Source organism: Montipora foliosa, chromosome 2 (assembly GCF_036669935.1).
Source record: "Montipora foliosa isolate CH-2021 chromosome 2, ASM3666993v2, whole genome shotgun sequence".
NCBI lineage: Eukaryota > Metazoa > Cnidaria > Anthozoa > Scleractinia > Acroporidae > Montipora > Montipora foliosa.
Genome location: NC_090870.1, coordinates 41,183,573 through 41,206,996, shown reverse-complemented (window position 1 = coordinate 41,206,996; position 23,424 = coordinate 41,183,573). Strand labels below are relative to the sequence as shown.

The window sequence follows — 23,424 nt, the reverse complement described above, 5'->3', positions numbered from 1 at the left end:
CAAATCCAGTTGTTTTGCTTTCGACCACAAAGGGTAATGCCCAGCGTTATGCGTTCCATCTTCCGCTGTGCGACGGCAAGCTTCTCCGTCATAGCGTTGTTTAGTGCCCATGTCTCGCACCCATAAGTCTTTAGTTTTTCATTATTCAGCTTTGCGAACAAAGAATTTTTTATTTTTTTTTATCTCAGAGAGTGAATTTTTTTATGCTGTTATGTTAAAGCTGCCATTGCTACTTGGATGGTTCTAACTCACTCCCTTTCGAAATATTACATACATAATTTGCCGTAAATATGACCTAGTCTCTTCATTTTAATTTTTTGGTTGTATCATTTCTAATGCTGAGTTGAGTAAAAAGAATAATAATCTGCCTGCTTTATTCGTTTAAGATTTATTGGTTTTCAAGTTTTAGTAGAGTGTGAGTGATCCCTCACTGTTTGTCTCGCAGATCAAGATGAACACCACCCTGGTTCATATTGGCTTGGATCCATCGCCCGCGGTACCATGCAAGCATACACAGAGAGTATCCTGCGGATACACGTGCTGACCCCTTACTCCACTCAACAGCTATTGGCTGATATAGGTAAGTGGAGGCTAGTACATCATTGGACGTTGAAAGCGCGGGAAATCAAACAACTGCTGCAAAACCGACGGGAAGAAGAATTGGGGCGGAAGAACGCTGCTTTTTGTGGTCAGATACACGGAAATTATAACTTCTCGCTATGTCGTTCTTCTCAGGACATATCCTGTAGCGCTTCTTTCTTTCTTGATGGTGCTCAGCTGTTATCGCCTATCGCTTCTTCAGGGCAAATTAAATGGCTTAATTACAGTCATGACTGAACTGTTTTGCTTTCGTTATTTTTGTAGACTATTTCTGCAACGTACTGGAAGCTCTTGAAGTGACCCCAAGTCAAACCTTGACTCACATTAACGCGTTGCTCCAAGCGACACCTGAGAAGTAAGCATTTTCAACTACACTTCACCTCTTTAAACTTAAAAGCGTTTTAAGAGGATGCCTTTATGTTTTTTCTATCTGAATTACTGGAGTGTGGCAGATGCCAGTACAAAGGCGGCGTGGTCTTCTCGGCTATTTTAAGAACTTGAGTCCAAGGACCTTGCTCTAATCCCGTTTGAGTGACTTTACAAGGTTCTATGCCAGAAACACTTCTTCACCATAGCGTTTTCGTCGTTTACTTCGCGTGCTTTTGTTGGCATCTTACACAACTCGGTACATTCCTAACACCTTGGGTACTGGCGTTCCCGAAAAGAAAATTCCTGCCTGTCAGATACAGAAGAGAGGTGATGGGCGATCAGTTGAGATAGAAACATCGTATTGGTGTTTATCGAGGCTCTGCAGTATGTTGGTCTTTAACTCGTATAACAATTTATTTTTGTTTTTTAGGTTCCACGAGGTTGCTACTGATCTCAGTGTAGAGGATCGTATCATGATGGCGATAGCTGGAATTAGAAGTATTCGCTGACTTGAATCCATTTGTATTTGATCCTTGAGGTCCTTCCACAGACTGAAGAACTTCGTTATCGTTTGTAGCTACAAGTATATACTCTTCTAACCTCAAGCGATTGCGCTAGGGAGAATGGTAATTTCCTTTGGTTGAAGGGAACCTCCACTAAAACAAGAAGCACAGAACATAAGGTTTACAATCAAAATCTTTTTGAACTTTTTCCATTGAAAGCGTTTGTATCCTAAGTAAATTAATTTCCAAAATTTCAAGGGCACCGCCGTCTTGAATATTGTGACGTGTCATGGTTGCCCTTTTGTTTCAAAACAAAAGCTCTATGTGTGCAAACAATAAGGGATACCGTAAGACGTCACAATTATTCAAGATGGTGCCCCCGGGAAATTCGAAAGTGAAAATATGTTATTCTGAATTTTATTCATTAGTTAGAGTGGGGGTTCCCTTTAAAAAAGGGCCAGGACATTGCTCTTACAACGGCTCCCGGAATTGGTCCAGAAGACCGTAAATAAATAGTTAAACATTACTATTACAATAGGCACAAGAAAAATAAATAAAAAAGAGCTGTGTCTTATACCTGTCCATTGAAATTAGAGGCTGTAAGTAGCTTCCTGGTATCTGGTCAAAATAATTTAACGAGTATATACTCAACAAAATGTCGCGTTTCTGATTGGTCAGTGACGAATGCATAAATAGAGTACAATAAGAGGTTATAGAGTGCAATACGGAAGTTGCTATGGAAACAAAGCGATGCAGTGATTATGTTGAGTATTTAATAAATAAAATATGTTATGAACTTGCGCGTGCATTTTGCGATTTATGGTCACTCGTGATGTTTTGAAAGTTCTCAAATTGCACTCTTCTGCGGCTCGTGCAATTTTGAGAACTTTCAAAACATTACTCGTGCCCATAAATCACGAAATGCATTCGCGTTCATACCATTTCCTATACTTGTTATAAGTGTTGAGTCAGGACCTAACGACTTGGAGTATCATTCTTCTGAATATAGCAGTAGTCAGGACAAATGTCGTCTGAACGAAGTTTTGATGTCCTCTCCTGTGCATTTCGTTTTCTATTTCCGTTTTATCAGTTTCTCAACTATATTCTAAACGGCTCTCTCGCTTAGTATTTTCAACCTAGGCAATTAATTTGCGAGGTCTCACATTACGTCATATGGGGCTAAGTTAATGGAAATAGCATTCAGAAAACGATCACTCAACCCAAGTGTCGTAGACTAAGTGTTTGCTCTTAATAACAGACTCTCGGTCAAGAAAATATAACATTCCATGGGCATAAGCAGGTGTACCTGTGGACACCGTAATGTGTCATTTGTGAGTCATAACAAATAATGTTGACGAGACTGATTCATATTATAGCGGTTTTCAATTGAGTGTCGAAAGTAATTAGATAATTACTTTGGTTTATGATTACTTCACTCAGTGATTGGTGCAAAGTTCTCGCGCCATTTTTTCAACCAATCAGAAGTGAAACCAAAACCAATCGTGGCTCGCGCGTGCACATTTTCCCGCGCTTTGTGTCGGCTACGTGTAATTGCTTCGAGTTTTGATTGGTTTGCCGGATTGTCTCAGTCCTTTTTGATTGGTCAAAGTAATTACTTTGGTTTTGGTTTTACGACACTCAATTGAAACTCGCTCTATGTCACCTCCAAAGAGGGTCAATACATGACCTCTCCACTAGTGAAACATATAAAGCAAAGGTCATAAAGTTTCAAAGAAACTAGAGAAAAGTATTTCCAAAAACACTTGTCTCTTAATAAGTAAAGTTCATTATCGCAGCATTAACGCCCTCTTGAAGCATGCTTTCATCATCATAGCCTTCTTGGCAGACGCTTGGAAAAGGAATGGCAGGGAATTAGGAGCCCATTAAGTGCGCCCGAAAAGCGATGCGAGATACCTGGATCTCGGACAGCTGATTCCTCTTTTTTGCCGTCCTTCCGGTGCCTATCTACTGGTCTCGCGACTTGAATGATTTGTCAAGTCAGATAACATTAACGGGACTTGAGAAATGCACTTCCTTGATATTGGTAGTGCATGAGGAATTTGAAGTGTGGAGACATCTCTCATGAAATGTTTGTGTATTTTGAGCCGTGAGATATGTGAGATTGTAGCTGTATTTATTAAAGTTTGTAAGGAAGGATAACGTGTGTATATGATTAATTTGAATCATTGGATGTAACAACAGCAATGCAATTAAAAAGTGTAAACCTTTCCGTTATATAACACTTTTTCTCTGATTCCCCACCCTCTTCGGCCCCCCCCCCCACCACCCCCCTTCAGGTATTTCCTCCGTCCACCCTCCCTGTGATCAAAATATTATACAACGAGCTGTATATATATCTTCCGACCTCTCTTTGTGAGTGTTAAGACACTGAATGTCTTAACAAAACGTCGATGCGACCAAGAGACAGCATCGTGTAGGCTGTGTAGCCTCCCGTCTGCGGCTGGCTGTGTTCAAATTGTCAAAAATGATTAAACCTGGCTGTAAGGCTGATGTTGTTACCGTTGCTATATTTGTAGGTCCAAATGTTCCCGTGATGAATGAATCAACGAACGAAATGATATACGAAGTGAATCATATATTGAACTGCGGACATGAAATCAAGTGAAGCTATGATCCTCGCAGTTATGAAGGGCAATTTAGCAATTGCGTAGAGATCATTTCAAACCCCGTTGAAGTCCTAAATTTTTCAGGCTTCTCTACGCGATTGCTAAAAATCATAACTGCGAGGATCATAGCTCACTTAATTGCTATATAATTCCTTCGTCTTCAGTCTTTGGGAATTTTGTGTCCTTGATACCCTTGGGCCCAATCTCTGAAGTGACAGCAAAGAAACTCGCTGCGATTTTGTTACTATATTGCACCATTTTATTCCTCTCTTCAGAGTTCCAACAGTTCAGTCTGATCCTATTTTTTATCACCTTCCCAGCGTTCTGCGCGGGGAATTTTGATAAAATGGCAGCTGAAGAAAATAAGTCGAAGAGCCTGTGTTTACAAGTGTGGAAAAATATTTTGTAGCCTGTTTTAAGATTTAAAATGCAGGATGAAGCTCGGTACCTTAAGAGGTCAGATTGTTTATTTAAAGTTGTTGTAATTTTGAAGGGTAAAGCGTGGATAGCACACTTGACGTACTAATGTACTTTTGCCGATGATTTTGAGATTTCCTCTAATATGTTTTGACGGTGTTTCGATCTTGTTTAGGAGGGTTAAGGGAGGAAGCATCGATGCCCATCCAACAGAAAAGGCGATCGTTGTTAATTATGAACTGGAAGCTGTCATTCTTGGCGAGATGGGAGAGCCTATGTTGGGCGAACGGAAGGAGTGTCAGAAAGTGTAAGCTTAGCTAACAGAAATGCAGCTATTTTTCCGCCACAATTTCTAGCTAGCTAGATCTTGAATTTCAGTGTCTTTCAGTGTTCTGATAATTTTGGTTAAAATAACTGCTAATACCAGGTAAGGTAAGTTTTATTGGTGTGAAATGCTTGTAAACAGGATCTCCAAGACAAAATATGCAATTCTCTTCTCCAGCTGTAGGCGTCACTCGTTTCCTAGTTACGACACGGCTTACAGTTTTATTGCATTTGTAATTACGCTTATGTGATGAAGAATTTTAAAGAAATTGATAACGGAATGGCAAAAATTCAAGTCAAAATAAGAGCACGTATTTGAATATGAATTCTGTGAACAATTTCATTTCCGATAATTTTGTTTAATTTTGAGAGAACAAGTGCCATTGGTGTTGACATTAAATTTTTGGTAAACGTACAATTGTTCTTTGATCTCTTTACTGAATTTTTATTGTATCAATAAGAGTCGTTTTGTGGCAAATTGAAACACTGATACTCATTTTTCCTTACCAAGTTCAAATCTTAGTCTTTCTTATGACACTAATGACATCATACTGCGACCAAACTAAGACTTGAAATCATAGACAGCTCGACAAACCATGTTGAAATCTGCACACAAGTTAAATACTTTGCCCTGATTTTCGTTATTGGTAAAGTATGCAAATCAATTATCTCTAGGAGGGGCTGACCAGTAGGTACGGACTGTGGGAAGATGTCAAGCAACAAAGCCATGCACACAAATAGCATGAAAAACAAATAACCTTTTAAATACTAAAAAATCAAAACCCTGAAAATAAGACGCGGATCCGACTGGATCCTTAAGGCCCATGTTCACCCAAAAGACATTGTGTGCTTGCGTTGTTGTTTTGAAATAGTTCCAGTGTTTTGATTGGGCACTCGCCGGTGATTTTCAGATTTTCTGTTTGTGTAAAATTCAATGTAGGCCTTTAACTCTGAATTATCCAGAAACAATATAGTACACAGAACAACAAGGAAAAATGAAGTCATTTTCAAAGTGATGGATTCCTGTTAAACAGACTTTTATTTCATTCAACAGAATTCGCTTGCAAAGCTTAAATGCTACCACCAACATAGCAAAGCTTGCTTCAGAAGTCATTGAAAAGTGCAAGCTTATTCATCCTAGCAAACTTCCTGAAGTGGAACAGCTGTTGTATTACCTACAAAACAGGAAAGATACAGGAGATGGGAAAGCAAAAGTGAAAGAAAAAGCCGATGCCTTAAAACGTGCTGCTGTTCCTGCCGACTTTGAAGGCACAGAGGTATATTCTCAAATAATTATTTGTTTGATAGAGAATCAATAAGTTGTTAACAGATATTTACTCACTGATATACATGCATGTAACATATTACAGTCAACAAAAAATGTACTCTTTTTTGCGGTACCTAGAATAGCTTTTATTTTGCCTTAGATAGATGAGAATTTATGACCTACAGTATACGCAAATGCTGTGAATCAAAATATAGAACATTTTTACGAAAGATGCAAAGCTCATTTAATTTACCAAAATCCCACTCTCTATCGAAGAAAATTGTTTGTGAGTTGGGTGACAGTGTGTTGGTCTTGCTTGTGCTTCAATCCTGTATGATTTGGCCAAATCCACACAGGTGCGGTGGCCTCATGGTTTGTTCGCTCGACTCCGGATCGAGTGGTCAGGGTTTGGGTCCTGGCCAGGGACATTGTGTTGTGTTCTTGGGCAAGACACTTTACTCTCATGGTGCCTCTCTCCACCCAGGTGTATAAATGGGTACCGGCAAATATAATGCTGGGCGTAACCATGTGATGTACTGGCATCCCATCCAGGGGGGAGTAGAAAATACTCCTAGTCACTTCGTGCTGCAGAAACCGGAGATACATGTAAGTGCCGGCCTGACGGGCCTTCTAGGCTCGTAGCAGACTTTACCTACACATTAAATAGACATGCTTAATGAACAGTAATATTTTCTCTCAAAGTCTAATGCAGACAAATGCATTTTGACATATTTAACAATGTGGAGCTCTAGTGGCTTTGTTATATTTCTCTCTGCCTTTTAATTCCTCATGCTCAGTTTTTTAATGTACTGAATGAAGAGGTTCATGGCTACACGTAGGTTGCCAAGATCACCTAGCCATGGAAGCAGTCTAATTTTAGTACCAGTAGTTGAATTCCCAGGATGTCCTTGGCACCCAACGTCTATTTTGCCATGCAGTTGCTACATTGTAAGGGTTGATTTTCCCAGTCATTTCACAGTGAGATCTTATGCATTTAAAATAATGGTTCAATGGGGATTAAGAAATGACAGTGTGTTGATGATCCTGGTGTGATATCTTGTTTCATGTTCTTGCTGATTCTGATTGTGATTGTCAGCTTGATGAGCAAGCTAACATCAATGACATAGAAGATTATGTGGAACTGCTGTATGAAGAACTTCCTGAAAAGATACGAGGAACTGGACTTATCTTACAGCTAGCCAGAAATCCGGACAACTTGGAAGAACTTGCAGTGAATGGTAAGTTGGCAGACTGTGGTGTTTCTTACAATGTAGCTCAATACCGGTATGTTGCTTGGGGATAAAAATAATTTTAATTGTTGGTATGATTTAGTCATCTCATTCCTGACTCAGAGGGGTTCTGCCCTGGATGAAAAAAAGCGACTCACTATTCTGTGGCTCTAGGAGACAAAAAATTTCTGGCGTGCATCCTGGGTACAGGGGTTCTCAATTGAGGAATAAAAGCCTGCTGGCAATAAGCAGACAAAATTTATATGCGCTGCTCTTGGGGATTGTAGCCAATGCACTGACAGTGGGGGCTGCTTTCAAATTATTTTCTCTAAAGTTGTGGTAGTCCAGACCAAGAAAATAATAAAAATGGCAGCAAAAGTGATCTAACGATATTTATGACTGACTTTATATTTCAGAACCTGTTTTAGGTGCATTGTCAAGAGTGCTGCGAGAAGATTGGAAGAAAAGCACAGAGCTGACAACCAACATTGTGTATGTTTTCTTCTGCTTCTCCAGCTTCTCTCAATTTCATTCTATCATTATCCACTACAAGATTGGTGCCATGTGCATGCAAGTGATGGAGCATGAGGTCAAAAGATATGAACAGTGGTCTGCTGAGCTAGAGAAGAAGAAAAATAATATCCTGATAAAGTAGAGTCATAAACTTAAGGATTCAAGTATTCACAATTTAGTTGGCGTTGACTGAGTCAGTTTCCATATACATGTATCATGAATGCATTGCAAAATTTTTACTGGGAAAAAAACACAACCTGGTCCAAGTTATTCCTAAAAGGGCAGAATTTGATTTGTGCTACACCATTATAATAATATTATATACCTACTATTGATTAACATTATAATAAGCTCACATTTTGATTGGTTGTCATGTACTTCTATTGACAGAAGATGTCAAAATGTGGCAAGAACATCATACACGCATCTATCACCTTGTGTGCCACTTTTTTGTTCTTACCACATTTTGACACCATCTATGATCTATTACTGAACAGGTGCACGTCAACATGGAATCTATTTGTTAAACATATATTATCAAATCTCATTGAGTAGCATACCCGATGGCGGTTGTTCGTCCAATGGGTAGCATTTGGGACTGGTTGGGCATCCCAAAAATATAATTTATCTTGACTTAAGACTTCCCTTTGGTGGTAAAAACTTGGGCAATTCCAAATGTTATGGCTTGTGGATGGTGCTATTCACTGATTAAATAACTATAACGTATCACTGTGTTTAAACAACTTAGGCCTGATTAGGCATGACATCAACATTATTTGTCTTTTTTCAAGGGAGCAGGGATAGCGCTGTGGTGAGAGCACTTGATTGCCGCCCACCATCGAGACCCTGGTTCGATTCCCAGGCTCAGCGTCCTGTGTGGGTTACTGTATATTTGTTAGTTCTCTGTGACAACAACAACAACAACATCAGTTTTATTCAACTATGTCATCACTACTCTGCTCTGAAAGGTTTTTTCCCCCTCTCCTCAAAAACCAACTAATGATTGATGTGACTTTATTTGATTTGAATTCAGTACAATGTCCCCAGTTAGTGTCACAGCACTAAAATACATTTGACACTTGATTATTTATTAGACACCTTTTTGGTGGAAAATACTCTATCTATTTCAAATGCCATAGCTCAACTGGCGAGTAGTCTGATAAAATCCCAGAAAAAATTCCACTAAACTGGAATGTCAAAAAACCTCTTTTGGCTGCACTTATTACAATGAGGGCCAACTTCAATGACCTTCATGGACAAATCCCATTAAATATTGTTTTGATGTCGAGTATTTAGTGGTGAAATGGTTTCCTTAACCTGTTCACGCAATAACAGAAAAGACTATGAAAAAGGATACAAGAAATTTCTCGGGCTTGTCAAAAAGCAAGAGCAGCTTCTACGAGGTAAATATCCCACATTCAAGCATTGACATTGATTTATAAGGTGGCTCAAAACGAGAATGGATCCCAAGATTCACATAAGGCAATTCCCCGTGAGAGAAATGTGATCTGAAATCAATTGGAAATAAAGCTTGTTAATAGGTTTGCTGAGCAAGTATCTCGGACGTTAGCTCATAGCCCTTCCCAGGCTCCCTCACTTCCTCTCCTATGATAGTTAGCAGCTTTATGACTTCGAACTTCTCTAACTTCTTTTCCTGCTGTGTGGAAGAGTAGTCATTGTTGGAAACTTTTCAGAATTTCTTCCATTAATCAGTGACATTCCGACCCTAAGGTCCCAGGTTCCATTCCCGGTTCTGCTAAGACTGGAATATTTGGCGACCTTCTTTCCTCTAAAGTTCACTCAGCTTTCCATCCTTCCAAGGTCAGTAAAATGAGTACCAGCATGCATGGACTGCTTAGAAGCGGCTGCTATTTGCGCCTGTATATGCTTCCAGTCCGCTGGGGGTAAATTGATCATTGTAAAGCGCCTTTTAGACGTTAGTGATAAGGGCACTATATAAATGCACCACTTTACTTTACTTTTTTTTACATTTGGTCATGGAAGTTAAGGATCAGTGGCACTGGCAAAACTGGACCCTCTAGCCATCACTTTTGGCACAGTTTGGCAATTTGTTGACCTTGATTTACTGTTTAAGGGCTCACTTCACTGGTGCCCACTATATCGACTGTATAATGAAGGCGGAGGATTTTTTTTTTTCCGTGAAAGATTACGTGGGCTCTGAATTGTGCTGTATATTGTGTGCATAGCATCTCTAGATGATCACATCTTAATCACGTGATAATCACATTCAGGGGATTACAGCATGGAACTCAGTCTGTGTTGTTATTTGGGGGGGAGGTCACAGGGGGTTGAAAAAAGCTTCACTTTATCTCTTGACCATAGACTTTATTCCAAAATGGCCATCATTTAAATATTCTTTTGTTTTTATTCAAATTAGCCCTTGATGCCTTGTTCTTGAGCTGAAAATTCAAAAGAATATTTTGCCTTGAACGAAGCATCAAGGTCTAATTTCAATAAAAACAAAAGAATATCTAAATGGTGGCCATTTTGGATTAAGGTGTATAGCGTTTGGCATGTAGCTATACTACGAAAACCACAGACCTGTGGATTGGGCCCGAATTACTGAATCACTGCCCTGCCCACTTTCGTTAAACATTTTTGATGAAATTCCTTTCCCACCGGCTTGAAGTGTACTGGAACGACCACAACAATGGAAAGATTTAATCAATCACAGAAAAACGTCACCCGCAGAAACCTGTGGTGAAGTCTCCCCCTTTTCCACTAATGTCCTGTATAATCTTCCTTCTTCAAGAGCTTTTCCATGATCATAAAGCCTTCCACATGCGCTCAGTTCTGCCATGGAGTCGAACACAATACCTCTCAAGAATTTGAACTATTTACAAGCGAAACAATGAGGGGCAAAGACACGTAAAATTCCACCCGTTCCACAGATTGGTGGTTTTCATAGTAGCATGAATCATTGAACTTTGTAATTTTAGTGCTTTTTGTTTAATATTTATTGAAATTGGGACTAATGTTTCGAAATGACCAAAAATGCAGAAGATATTAATAGGGATTGTTTGCCCGTAGTTCATAACCAAATTTTTAATTGAGTATCTATTAAGTTGTTTTTATTTATGTTGCTCCAGTTTTGACATACCTACTCCTAAATCTTGCTGAAGATGCCAAGGTTGAAATGAAAATGAAGAACAAGAAGATTGTGAATATGCTGGTGCAATTGTTGGAAAGAGACAATGTTGACTTACTGATCCTGGTTGTCTCCTTTTTGAAGAAACTGAGTATTTTTGTGGAAAACAAAACAGAAATGGTAAGTGAATGACAAACAATAATGTTCCCACTTTGGCTGTACATCTCAGTTTGAACATTCTTTCCGTCGAAATTATCCCAACCTGGATGTACAAGTAAGTAATGTCTCAAGTGGCAAGTCTTCTATATGCCTGGAACTTCTGGACAATGGAGGGAGATCGAGGAAGGAGGATCCAGCAAAGATCTCATTCAAGTCCTCAACAGCTGTGCTCAATTGTCTTGTATTACATAAATTGATGTGAAAGATCCATATTTTAGTAAATAACATGTAATCTCCCAAAAAGTTGCAGGTTTGCAATACTAAATTTTCATTCTTGATTTTTACAGGCAGAATGTGGGATCATTGAGAAACTTAACAACTTAATTCCCCACTCCAATGAGGTACATGTATGCTGACTTTGAGCCTGTGTTTATTACATTCTTTATGACAAAAGTCACGATGTCTTATAAAAATTGTGTTTATTCATCCAGACTCCCCCATCACAAATGTAGCTTGCTTCCACCAAAAACTGTATGGTGGGGTCACACATGCTGTTTCAGTGTTTTGCTGTTTCGTGGTTTAGTTATGTCCTGTGAACTGACCCCCTTACTGACTCCTTCTAAAATTAAAACAAGAACTACAAAATTAATAAAGATTTAAAAAATACATGGTAGCCGACCTGAAGTAAAGAGGAAATTACACTCACCATTAAATTTCAAAGATGGCGGTCCAAGACATTTACCATTCATTCAACCCCTTTTCTGTCAAATAACAAGTTCTTTCTTTTTCTATAGATGGATACCTTGAAATCTTTCGAAACATAAAATTTACTGCCCACTCTTGTCAGAAAAAAAGAGCAAAATATCTTAAACGGTAAACATAAACAGAACTGCATCAAACTAGAAGTTGTCCAGTGTCAGTAACTCAGCAGTGCCGGTTCACACTCTAGTCCGTAAGCATCCACCATAGGCAGGGAAATGACGGCCAATTCTTGTGAGAAAGGGCCAATTTTAAAATGAAAAATGCTCTTACCTGATGACCTCGCCATGTCAGTTCATCCGTGTGTAAATGCTGAATGGACTGTGGTACCTGGAAGTACTGGCCAACTTACAGATTGTTCCCACGGAAGACGTTTATTTTATTGCTTCATGTTTCCATCAAAGAGAACAAGAAATCTTAGACTATTGATTTTGCACACGGAGAACAGAGGATTGCCATTGCACATAAAAGGGGTTGGATCAATAGGAGGTTGACCCTCTTCTGCCCTCTTTACTCAAGTCGGCCGCTACATTGTATGTATTTTTAAAATCTTAATTTTTATTTCTCTAGGATTTTTATAAGGGGTCAGTAAGGGGGTCAGTGGGGGATCAGTAAGGGGATTAGTGGGGGGTCAGGAGGGGGTTAGCTGACCTAGGGTCAGTGTTTTGTAAGTGCGCAAATATTATTGGCATTTCCCTGAATCACACATTCGCTAACCGTTTTCGATTTCTTCCCTTTTCTTGCAGGATCTTCTCAACATTGCTCTACGCCTTATCCTTAACCTATCATTTGACACTGAATTGCGTGCTAAAGCTGTAAAAGCTGGTCTCCTACCAAAACTAGTGCAACTTGTTTGTAAGTGAATTTGAATTCCAAATCTGTCCAGGTCATCATCTCTACAGTTTATAACCAAGGGCGTAGCTAGGGGGGGTCCTGGGGTGCCCGTGACTCCCCCTTTGTATGCCGTTTTTTACTCAAACAACCTACAATATTCAGGTTGCGAAAACGCGAGTACCCTCCGTTTGACACAGTGTGACCCCCCCTTTGAAAAATCCTGGCTACGCCCATGATAACCTATAAACTTTAAGACTAAATTTACACATGACATTGGTACCCTACATAAGAAAAGCCTCTGGAGACCAATGTAGAAGACATACTGGATTGTGCTTATTTTGGTTTACAATCAAGGGCAGTTCATAATTTGATATTCTCCACTTTGGAAAGAAAAGCAAGTTGAGAAAACCACAGGAAAGTCATTTTTAGAATCCTTTTATTTCTGATACATGGCTTTGCTTGATTTATCCTGTCAATTTAGCAAATGAGCTTCACAGTGTGGTAGTTCTGTGTGTCCTTTACCATATCAGCATGGATGATCAATTCAAGTCAATGTTCACCTACACTGACTGCATACCCATCGTAAGTTGCAGCAATTTATGTACTATAGTACATATATAGTGAATAGTTTGAACCCAGGAGTCACCGCTTTCCACCAGATAAATCAATTGGTTTTGCTAGTGTTTATCTGCTGGATAGTGATTTATCCCGTGGATAGCGCTATCCACCTTTTGAACAACCGAGGCCTGAAAAATTACTCTCCCTTACAGGCTTAACAAAGTGGCAAATAATGATATTTAAACCAATTGACTCCACAGGCACCCCAGGATGCCCCTACTTGACACGTAACCTCGTCTGGCATTTGACAGAGTAAAATTTGTTAAGTCACACGCCCAGGAGTCAGTGGGTTTAGATTATTAACTACTTAATAACCGAGAGTGAGGTTGTTGCAGCAAAACCCCAGCAAAATCACAAAGTAAGGCCTTGCCGTATTGACTGAGCGACAGCGAGGTCAGTACAGCTAGACCAAGGTTTGAGATTTTGCTGTAAAGACCTAACGGTCAAGATTATCAAGTTGTTTATTATATGGCTAACATGCTCGCTCGCTCGTTCACGCTCTTGATTGCATCATGGGTAATCAGGGCAACATGGCAGGAAATTCAAAGGTTTGTATGGAAATTCGAAGGAAAATAAACTGTACATGACTCTACTTTATAGACTTTCGCCTTCATAAACCAAACAAATAAGTTCATGTTCACAACTGAGATGAACTAGACTTGGTGTCCGTTCTTTGGAATTCCTAAATATTGCTTTTTTTGTCTCCATAAATTTTCTGTAATTTTGTGCCTTTGGAATTAAAGGAAATGTATGGCAGAAACTCTTGTTAATAAAATAATTTCTACAATAGCCATTCTCTCCAAATTTATTCTGCCGCACCTTTGAGCGCACATCTTCTGCTTTGGAAAATAAAAAACCCAAAATTGCATATCATGAATACTTTTCATCATTTTGAACTTCCTTACAAACCTTTGAATTTCTCTCCATCTTGCCCTGATTACCCATGATGCACTCAAGAGCGTGAACTCGTCTATTTGCATAATCCATAATCGGCCCGCCGGCATTACGGGAGATTATCATATGGCCCGTACGGCCCCGGGCGCGCTTTCACTGTAAAACTATTGGGAAAATGCCCGTATGAGGGCCGTACGCATTAGCGCGAGCAGGGCCGGAAAAAGCCGTACGTCCCTGCAAGAAACACATACTGCTTCGTGAGATGCAATTTAGAGGATTTCGTCGCTTTTTATCATCCAAGTTATTTACAGCCCGAAAAGTAAATGCAAACAACATGTTAGATAAATTTCCTGTGCAAAGTTTTGTTACTTGTTTTGTCCAAACTTCGTATTCCGAGTGCTCATGAATAGTGTAAAGAGCCCATGGTATACACCATTTCCTCGGGGCAAATATTTTCCCGTCCGGCCCTCCCACTAAGTCAGAGAGAGAACGAGGTGAACTTGGGTTCAAAGGTTGGACAGAAGCCGGTTGTTGTCCGAAAGACCGAGAAGCTTGGAGAGAGAGAACGCAAGGCCCTATTTCCCTAAGAGGGAAAAGGAAAAGATGATGATGATGATACCTAATGCCCTAGAGCTTAGCTGCTCTTAGCCAATCATAGCGCGCGTTATACCGGCCAGAAACACTAGCCATATAACAAAAACATGCTAAAACAAAGGAAAATGATCTATAAATAAATTTGGATACACCAAATAAATAACAAAAAACAGACAAGACAGAAACTTGTATTGATAGCATCTAAATTTAGAATATTAGAATCAAGACTATTAGTATAGGTAATCGCATGGGGCCGAGTGAAATTAAGGATTAATATCGCACATTAGAAGTTGCAGATAAAGCCAGAGTTGCGCAGAGACGATGACAATTTCTGCAATTTCTGAAAATATGTGTGATATTAAATCCTTAATTTATGAGGAAACATGCCATTACTTGTTGATAATATGAAGGGCAAAATTTTCTTTTATGAAGAAGGCCAAGAACGATCGCTAAACAGCACAATTACTTACGAAGCAATTTCAGTGTTCAGTTAGCGTAAATGAACTGTAAAACGCCCGAATTTTAATATTGTACAGCGATGCCAAAGCAATGAAACCAGCCCAGCTAAAAGCATTTACTACATGTAACGAATGAAAGTGATTTTGCCCCGGGCAATTACCAAAATTAATGCAAAATGCCCACTGTCTCAGCCAATCAGCACTGATTAATTTTAATTATTTGCCCTCTATGTTATAAAAAAAGGGTTAATTGAATTATACGTAACTTATTATCTTTTTAAACTTGTCTACTGTAACTTTGGTAGTTGATGCAACTGATGTTGGAATGCCCAGGAGACCGTATTGATCTGGAACTCATCGCGTTAGGGATCAACCTGGCTGCGAACAAGAGAAATGCCCAGCTTGTGTGTGAAGGTCCTGGATTGAGGCTATTGATGAGAAGGGCATTTAAATGCAATGACCCGTTACTGCTCAAGATGATAAGGAACATATCGCAACATGAAGGACCCACAAAAGCCCAGTTTGTGGTGAGTTGGTTGAATAGTCAAAGAGGAAGAAATTAAACGTAAAGTGTTTTGTCAGTCTTTAGGTATTATCTCTCACCCATATTTTAACTCTGGCCATCCTAAGGCAGAATATCGAGAGATTGAGGGTCTGTTTCATTCATTATTCTGACTGCAGTTTGTAATAAGGGGACTTAAAATATGTTCATTAAAGGCTTAATTTTTCTTGTAAAGATGGGTTAGATTACCGTTCGAGGGGCGAGACACAGCCCACTTCAGCAACTTCTAAAATGACACATGATTATTGTTATTATCCTCAGTCTAGTGTGAATACCTTTACAAATTTCCTCTATGGCTCTTTTTGACAAGCAAAATTAAGTGTTATTCGTACGAGCCAACCAGTGGAACAAAAAAACCCTTTGTTTCGGAAGCTAGTGAGCCAATGTTGGTACATGTAACCTAACCAATAACAACCTAACCAATAACAACATGTCACTTGCGGTTTATTAGGAATAAATGCTTTCCAACGTAAGAGCGTGGAGTTGGAAAGCATTTTCATTACGGTTCGTAGCAAGATTTGTCATCACTTGATGATAATCTTTTGTTCCTCTTCTTATGTATCGATTATGCAATTACGTTTCACGATATGTTCATGAATTATTGGTATTAGTATTGGTATTGATCTAGTTTATTCAGGCCTCTCGTCTTCTGGACAGCCATTGGACTTTCAATTTCAAGATATTCTTTATTCAGTGTAAAGCTCTATCCCTCGGAGCTGTCATGCGGTCGAGGACTACGTTTTCCAGTGGGTTTTTTGTCCCGCTGGGTTTTTATCCCTCTTTTTTTTTCGTAGCGGGCAGCGTGTTATGATTTTGTACTTTTTTATATATTTTTTCCTAGGTTTTTTTTCATGATAGGTTCGTTCTATAGTAACGTACATTACTTTTGCCATCTTTAGAATTATGAATTAAAAATGCTCGTGCCGTTTTCTGGTGTCCACCAGGCACCCAGCACGGTCACACTCCAGGTTGTCGTTGTGTCCTGGTTTCTCTCGCTTTTTCGCGCGTAGCGCAGGTCAGGAATGAATCGCACGCCCATAGCGGAGACATCGCTTATAAGGAAAAAATTCAAGTTTGGTCACTGGTTATCGAGTCCACACCACATGATCAACTTGAACACACTTTCTAATCTGAAGATATTTCTTTTCTAACACTGTCATCAGGAATACATAGGGGACCTTGCAAATGCTGTACAAACTTGCCCTGACGAAGAGTTTGTCCTAGAGGCACTAGGAATCCTAGGGAACCTGACAATAGAAGACGTTAATTTCCAGGGATTGCTAACAGATTACGACATGTTAAACTACATTAAAACTAAACTGCAGCCAGGTAAGACCTTTTTAGAGTAGTGAATTCGCTGAAAGAACTCTCTCGACATTTTTTCAAGTAAAGCAAAACGAAGAGTATAACTAGCTCACATATCTTTTCCCGTCACTAAGCACTAACTGCTGGTCCCAAGAGCAATATTCTTGTTGGTGCTGACCAAAAGAAGAGCGAGGTCTGGGGACGAGATTGTTTTGGTGGTTGCTCCTCCTCGTTTCCAGTGTCTGCCATGCCAGTTTCCTCGTTTTATGGAAACGGGAAACGGAGATCTATGGATCAAGCTCACAATCAAGGAGCGAAGACCATCTAATATTTTGTACAACTAAAGTCGCTCACCCTATATTACCGTTAACAACGTCAAATATCTTTATGTGTTCTAGGTATTGCGGAAGATGATCTTGTTCTTGAAGTAGTGATCCTTATTGGTACAGTATCATTAGATGACGAGTGCGCCACTGTGTTTGCTCGAGAGGGGATTATTCAAATGCTAATAGACTTGCTAAACGGTAAGGCGGACAGATTGTTTTGTTGGTAGTGTTTCTGTATCCTTTAAAGTCCCCTTCACTAGTGGCTTTTTGTCTTTGTGTTCTGGTACTGATGATGACGATGACGATTATAAAGATGTTTATGTTTACGACGTCGACAAAGGCTTTTCTTATTGGATTGAGTAGGCATGACTGCGTCACAAGGGAATAGGTGTCTCTTTTTCGTTTTTGCGAAGTTGTGTGGGTGCCTCAACACCCTATTACCATAAAGTTTGCGAGCAAGAGTAGTAAGACATAGCCTACGGTATGTCATTTTGAATGGAAAAGAATCTTTGGTGCGTCGTGATTTGAATTAGCTCAACGAGGCGGCGCGTTCGACGGAAAAGAAAGCCTTTCCTACATGTACGTTGATCAGTTTACAGTATCAATTCTGCTGGCATCAGTGTCTTTTTCACTGATTGGCACTTATTGTTGTGGTCACCTTTTCACCGTTCTTATTTAGCCTGTAACAGGCTGAGTGTTTTTAGCACACTTGGTTCTCTTGGTTCAAACGTATGCACGTACTCAGAATAGAGGAATTATGAGAATCAGGATACCCCGAAAAACAGAACATATCCTTGAAAATTATTTCTGCAGCAAATTATATGCTTTTGGCAATTTGGTTAATTTGTCGTTATCGGGAAGCTGATATTAAAAATGTTGAAGAATATCATTGCCTTTTTAATATCTCGATTAAGAAATCGTAAAAGGCATCCATAATCTTTCTCCAATGTTTTCCATACAGACCCACCGTTAGTTGGATAGGGTCTGGATAGAAAAAAGCATTCGTACATAGTTGGCGTTTTCAGCTTCTTTTGCTCTGGGAAACCAGTTATTTGTTAAAATGCAGGTTGTAACCAGATTTCCCACGGTCCCAATTTTTCGTGTAGATTAAAGGGGAATCAAAACTCCAAACCATTTTACTATGCATTCAGGCTCGGGACACGTTTGTGGAAGATCTTCGAATGATTTTTTCAGCTGTCGCGTCGCCAGTTCAAGGGTGGCTGCACTTGCGATTTTCATCGCGCGCTGGCGACGAGACAAAATTTGAAAAAATCGCATCACCGGCGCGAGCAAAAAATCGCTCGTGTGGCCGCGGCTTTAGTCGTTCTCGTCCTAGAATCTAAAGCTCTCTAACGTGGCTGCAAAAGCGAGGCCCGGGATTTTTCTGCTTTCTTTTAGCAACTTCACAATATCTTCTATCTTCGTCTTTAAGCTCTTTTGTTTTTTTGCCTTCGCAGCTAAACAAGAAGACGACGAGGTGGTTTTACAGATTGTTTACGTGTTTTACCAAATGATCTTTCACAAGGCCACGAGAGAAGTGATTATAAAGCAAACTCGTATCCTTGGAATGAAGGTTCACCAGTGATGCTTTAGGCTGGGTTTTTACTAGAAACGCAAGCGACGGCACAAACATAATACAAAGCCGGAAACATTCACTTGTTGTTGATATGTGTCTTTTGTCCCATGGTCTCCATCACTAGTTTACTCAGTGTTGCAGTAGGATTCTCTACCATTAAACAATAGAAGTCTCATGGTGATCTGGTAACGTAATTTGGAGGAGTGGGAAGAAAAATTTTAACGCCGTATCCCACAACCGCGCGCGGCCTTAGGTGTTGTTTCCAAAACCCCTGCAGTATTTCCATCTCCAAAACTCAACAGATCATTCCGTGTCTACCACATTTCCTGTTACTGAATGAACACTCAAGTAGATCCGACAAGATCTTACCTCAGTTCTGCCATGTTGAATTCGAAAATAAGGCCGCGCGTGGTTGTGGGATACGGCGTTAAAATTTTTGTCCCCAGTCCTCCGAATTACGTCACCAGATCACCTGGAAACTACTAGGGGAATAGCTATTATGGGTTGCCCAGGGGGCAAATTCACATTAATTTGCCCCCTGAACATCTCATAATGTCTTTCGAAACAATAGAAATCAAAATGGCCGCCGTATCGGTAAAAAGCTCTATTGTCTTGGACTGACACAGTCGAAATGTAGCATTTTCGCAGTTGAAATGCCAATTGTTGGCAGTTTTGATTGACTATTGTTTTTCCTTAACTCGTCCCCTCCCTCAGAAGCCCCTGCTTATCTTATCGATCTGATGCACGACAAGAACACAGAAATCCGGAAAGTGTGTGATCAGACACTGGACATTATCATGGTAAAGAAGATTTAATGCTGCCTTAAGTATACTGTTGTTTGCAGATTTACCGTGACCGTGTCTAAAATTATTCGTCGCAGGAAGGAAAATAATTTAGAAACGGTTTCTTCGAGACTTAGCGAAAGAAAAATCTAAAGATGCTTTTATGTCAACCTATAAGAAAACATTTTTTTCGCTCTCTTGTCTTTCCTGCGTTGCTGGCGGAATTAATGTGCGCGTTTGACCTATGGGAGCGGCAAAAACATCTCGGATATCTCTCGGATAGGTTGAAATCCCATCAGACTCTTCCTGCATGACATTGATGACTATGTTGACATCGATAATTCACCTCTTTTTTTTTTTTATTTTATTGTCGTTCATAGTTTGTTGCAATTACTGTTACGTGTCATCTTGCTTTTCTTTCTTTGGACCATGGGCCCGTTTCTCGAAAGTCCCGAAAGTTTACGGGCCTTTTTCGGGTGTCTCAATTCCCTTTGTATCTCAAGAACGGAGAGGAGTTAATTAAGTCGTCAAACTTCACAGTCAGTTTGCTTTTAGTTACTTTGAAAACATGTTGAAAGATCGGCCTTCCAAAATGAGCGATTGGCTGTTTCACAAATGGCTTTTCGGGACTTTCGAGAAACGGGCCCCAGGCCCCAATTGTTCAGAGGTTGGATAACTTTCTCCATTGGAAAAGTCATTTTGCAGATTACGGATATACTTCACGTTAAACATTGACCCAGGTTTTCGTCCTCGCCTTTACTTAGATGTGCTTCGAGTTTGCGTATACACGGTGACGTGAGCAAAATACGGATTGAAACTTTTGGATAGTGACTCATCCACCGGATAAAGTTATCCGGCTTTTGAACAACAATTTATGTCAGCAATTCAAAATTTTTCGAAAAATCGTTTAGTAGGTGCGAGAAAACTCCTGTCAGAAGCAAGAATCGCTGTCTGTTTAAGTTGATTTGGGTGAGAAAGTGGAGTGACTTACTACTCAGCAATAGTTCTTAGAGTTACCAATAAAAATCTTAGACTTAACATAAGTACTTAACCTTAAGGCGCCCGCAAACGAGGAAACAATGTTGCGGAAACTTTTTTGCAGAAGCAAATGTTTCCCTGTTTGCAGCCCCGGGAAACATTAGTTGCGGAAGCAAAAATTTGCTCTCAGGGAGGGGGGCGGAGCGAATATGTTTCTGAATTTGTTCAGGAACATTTTGCTTCCACAGCAAACGTTTCCTTGTTTGCGCGCCGAGGAAATGTTTCGGGAAATAATGTTTCCGCAACAGTGTTTCCTCGTTTGCGGGCGCCTTTGGACTTAAACTGGTACTGAGACTTGTCAATGAAAACTCATTTAACTTGTGTTACCCACAATAATGTTGTTACCTGTCAATGTTTTTGAAAACTTGACTGTTTTCTCTCACCTCGCTCAGGAGTATGATGAGGAATGGGCAAAGAAGATTCAAGAGGAGAAATTTCGCTGGCACAACTCTCAGTGGCTCGAAATGATAGAGAACCGTGTCCCGATGGAAGACGATGACAGCTTGATGTATGCTGAGGATGGGCTTATGGATGGAGATCCCTTGGACAGACCAGACCTATTCTATGGTCATCCGGGATATGACGACCCTGTCACGCTCATGTCACGTGAAGGGGCCATGACCCCGGAGTATATGATGGAGGGCACGAGCGAGTACGGGATGTATAACGGCGATGCGTATTTAAGTCCCGCGGGTCATCCCGTCAGCGCGTATGGTATGGCACAGTACGAAGGATACCCGGATGACAGAATGGGATATTTAAAAGAGGAAGCAGCGGGTATGGGGACTTGGGGACATTTAATAGATGATGAACCTGACCAGAGCCCTTACGGTGCCCCACAAGAGCAAGTTGCGCGACCTAGTAGTCGCTATGGACGCCCTGTATCACCTGGGTACACGGCCACAGATGTTTATGGGCGTCCTGTGTCAAGAATGCGTTCAAGCTACGAGGACATGCAATATGGGTATAGATAGTATCGCTGTCATAGAGAAATCATTTTACGATGACGTATATTGAAAATAAAGTGAGGTTCTTCAGGTTTTCTCTCTCTTGAGAGAGATTTTAGTGGAGGCTTAATATGGTTCATGTTTTGAGGTCGTTGACATTTCACTGAAGCATTCCCTTTCATTTACAGATGCTATTTAAAAACGGTTGTCTTAATTCTTGTCTATCAAATTTAAATAGAAATCTCAACAGGGTAACAAAGTTGTTGTTACATGACAGGGGTGTTAGTAAAGTGAGCCTGCTTTTGCTGTATAGCCATTGTATCAAGGACATGGTTTCCGATGCTATTGTTTCTAGTAATATAGTGAAGTCATAAATGCAAATCTTCTTTTCTGGCTGTAGTTTGAAAACATAGACATGCGCAATCACGACCAGTTTCAGATTGATGACCATTTGCAATTGTGTTCTGGTTTTCCTAAAAAATGTACACGTAACCAGAAAAGTTAAAGTCGAAAGTCGAAGGCTTTTTTTGTTTTTAATTCCGTAAAATTTGCTTTTTAATGTTTCGATACGGGACATGTGTGTGTTTGGCATTCACTTTGCGTACATCGGTTGGTAGCAGTTCACGTTTGGGTTCATTTTTGCAAGCTTGTTCAGGGAAAACGTCTTCCGTTTATTGTAAATACCTTCATGATAATGAAAGAAGCAGTCGTAAAACAAAAATTTGTAAAGGTTGATTTACGCTTGAATTCTGCCTGTTTGTCTACACCAAAATTACTTTTTTCTCTCTACCAAAGCTTGGACATACAATGCAGGTCATACTTCCATGGGACACTTGATTTTACATGTCAAACAAGTACCCTAACTAAATGCTAATTTAATAGCTCTATTTCTGTAAAACTGAATCTTTTACTCATAATATTAATGATGACTTTATCCACACACCCCCTACCCTTCCCCCCCCAAAAAAAACAATGTTGAAAGATGTCGGGCCTTCCATACACCTGTCTTACTTTCTCAAACTATTAAAAATGCAACATTGTAAAGGGAGGAGGGGAAAATAGTTTGGAAATATGTTAAGTGTCCCAACACCTATGACCTGCACTGTAGTTTGATACTACTCTGATCTGAAGAATTTTAAATGTACCTTTAGCTTCCGTAGCTGGCGGAATTGTTGGGGCGAGAGACAAATAACGAGTTTGTTTCGCCAGCTACGCAGGCTAATGTACCTTTAAAAGTTACAATTCAAAGATCCTTTGATTCCTCAAACGAGCGTAACATTAAACGATGTCAGATTGTCAGCCTGGCCTGCATTGTGAACCGTAACTTCCGGTGCCAAAGCTTGTCATGCAGATGTGCAATCGCATTAGTTCTGTCAGTGACATTTCACGTTAGCGCCTGACGGAAATACGAATTTGGTGACTTTTATTTGCATGAGTCATGGAAAGGAATGAACACTCATGAGTTTCAACTTCCTTTGATATTCTTGGCATTTCATGTTCTTAGGGCAACGGGGAAAATAGGTGGGGCCATGAGTTCTACATTCAATGCCTTTCTACGATGAGGGTCTCCCTTGTTCCCGAAACTCCTTTCAAACTTGTTCTCAGCTTTTTGAT

The 23,424-nt window shown here is 40.0% G+C and overlaps 2 protein-coding genes across 2 annotated transcripts in view; both read left to right on the top strand.

Annotated features, from left to right (window-relative positions):
- The window catches only part of LOC137993092 (conserved oligomeric Golgi complex subunit 7-like), a 23,696-nt gene extending 19,996 nt beyond the window's left edge, over nt 1-3,700 (top strand). The window contains exons 21-24 of the mRNA XM_068838755.1: nt 446-580; nt 865-955; nt 1,400-1,651; nt 3,307-3,700. Of these exons, the coding sequence (XP_068694856.1) occupies nt 446-580; nt 865-955; nt 1,400-1,478 (305 nt within the window). The 3' untranslated portion in view covers nt 1,479-1,651; nt 3,307-3,700. The remainder of the gene's footprint in view (nt 1-445; nt 581-864; nt 956-1,399; nt 1,652-3,306) is intronic.
- Nucleotides 3,701-4,408: 708 nt separating this feature from the next.
- Nucleotides 4,409-22,545, top strand: LOC137993088 (kinesin-associated protein 3-like). Its single transcript, XM_068838750.1, has 16 exons — nt 4,409-4,555; nt 4,692-4,823; nt 5,895-6,117; nt 7,204-7,345; nt 7,753-7,974; nt 9,175-9,252; nt 10,960-11,138; nt 11,465-11,518; nt 12,623-12,731; nt 13,192-13,292; nt 15,580-15,801; nt 17,000-17,165; nt 17,540-17,665; nt 18,925-19,023; nt 19,758-19,843; nt 21,256-22,545. The coding sequence occupies exons 1-16, from the start codon at nt 4,527-4,529 to the stop codon at nt 21,835-21,837; spliced, it is 2,550 nt and encodes an 849-aa protein (XP_068694851.1). The 5' UTR covers nt 4,409-4,526; the 3' UTR covers nt 21,838-22,545.
- The last annotated feature ends 879 nt before the right edge of the window (nt 22,546-23,424 follow it).

What these genes read in the sequence shown, in the direction of transcription:
- LOC137993088 (XM_068838750.1), top strand. Translation starts at nt 4,527, where the DNA reads ATGCAGGATGAAGCTCGGTACCTTAAGAG. An exon ending in TAATTCCCCACTCCAATGAG is followed by an intron (nt 11,519 to 12,622) that starts GTACATGTATGC and finishes CTTTTCTTGCAG; the next exon opens with GATCTTCTCAACATTGCTCT. An exon ending in CCACAAAAGCCCAGTTTGTG is followed by an intron (nt 15,802 to 16,999) that starts GTGAGTTGGTTG and finishes CACTGTCATCAG; the next exon opens with GAATACATAGGGGACCTTGC.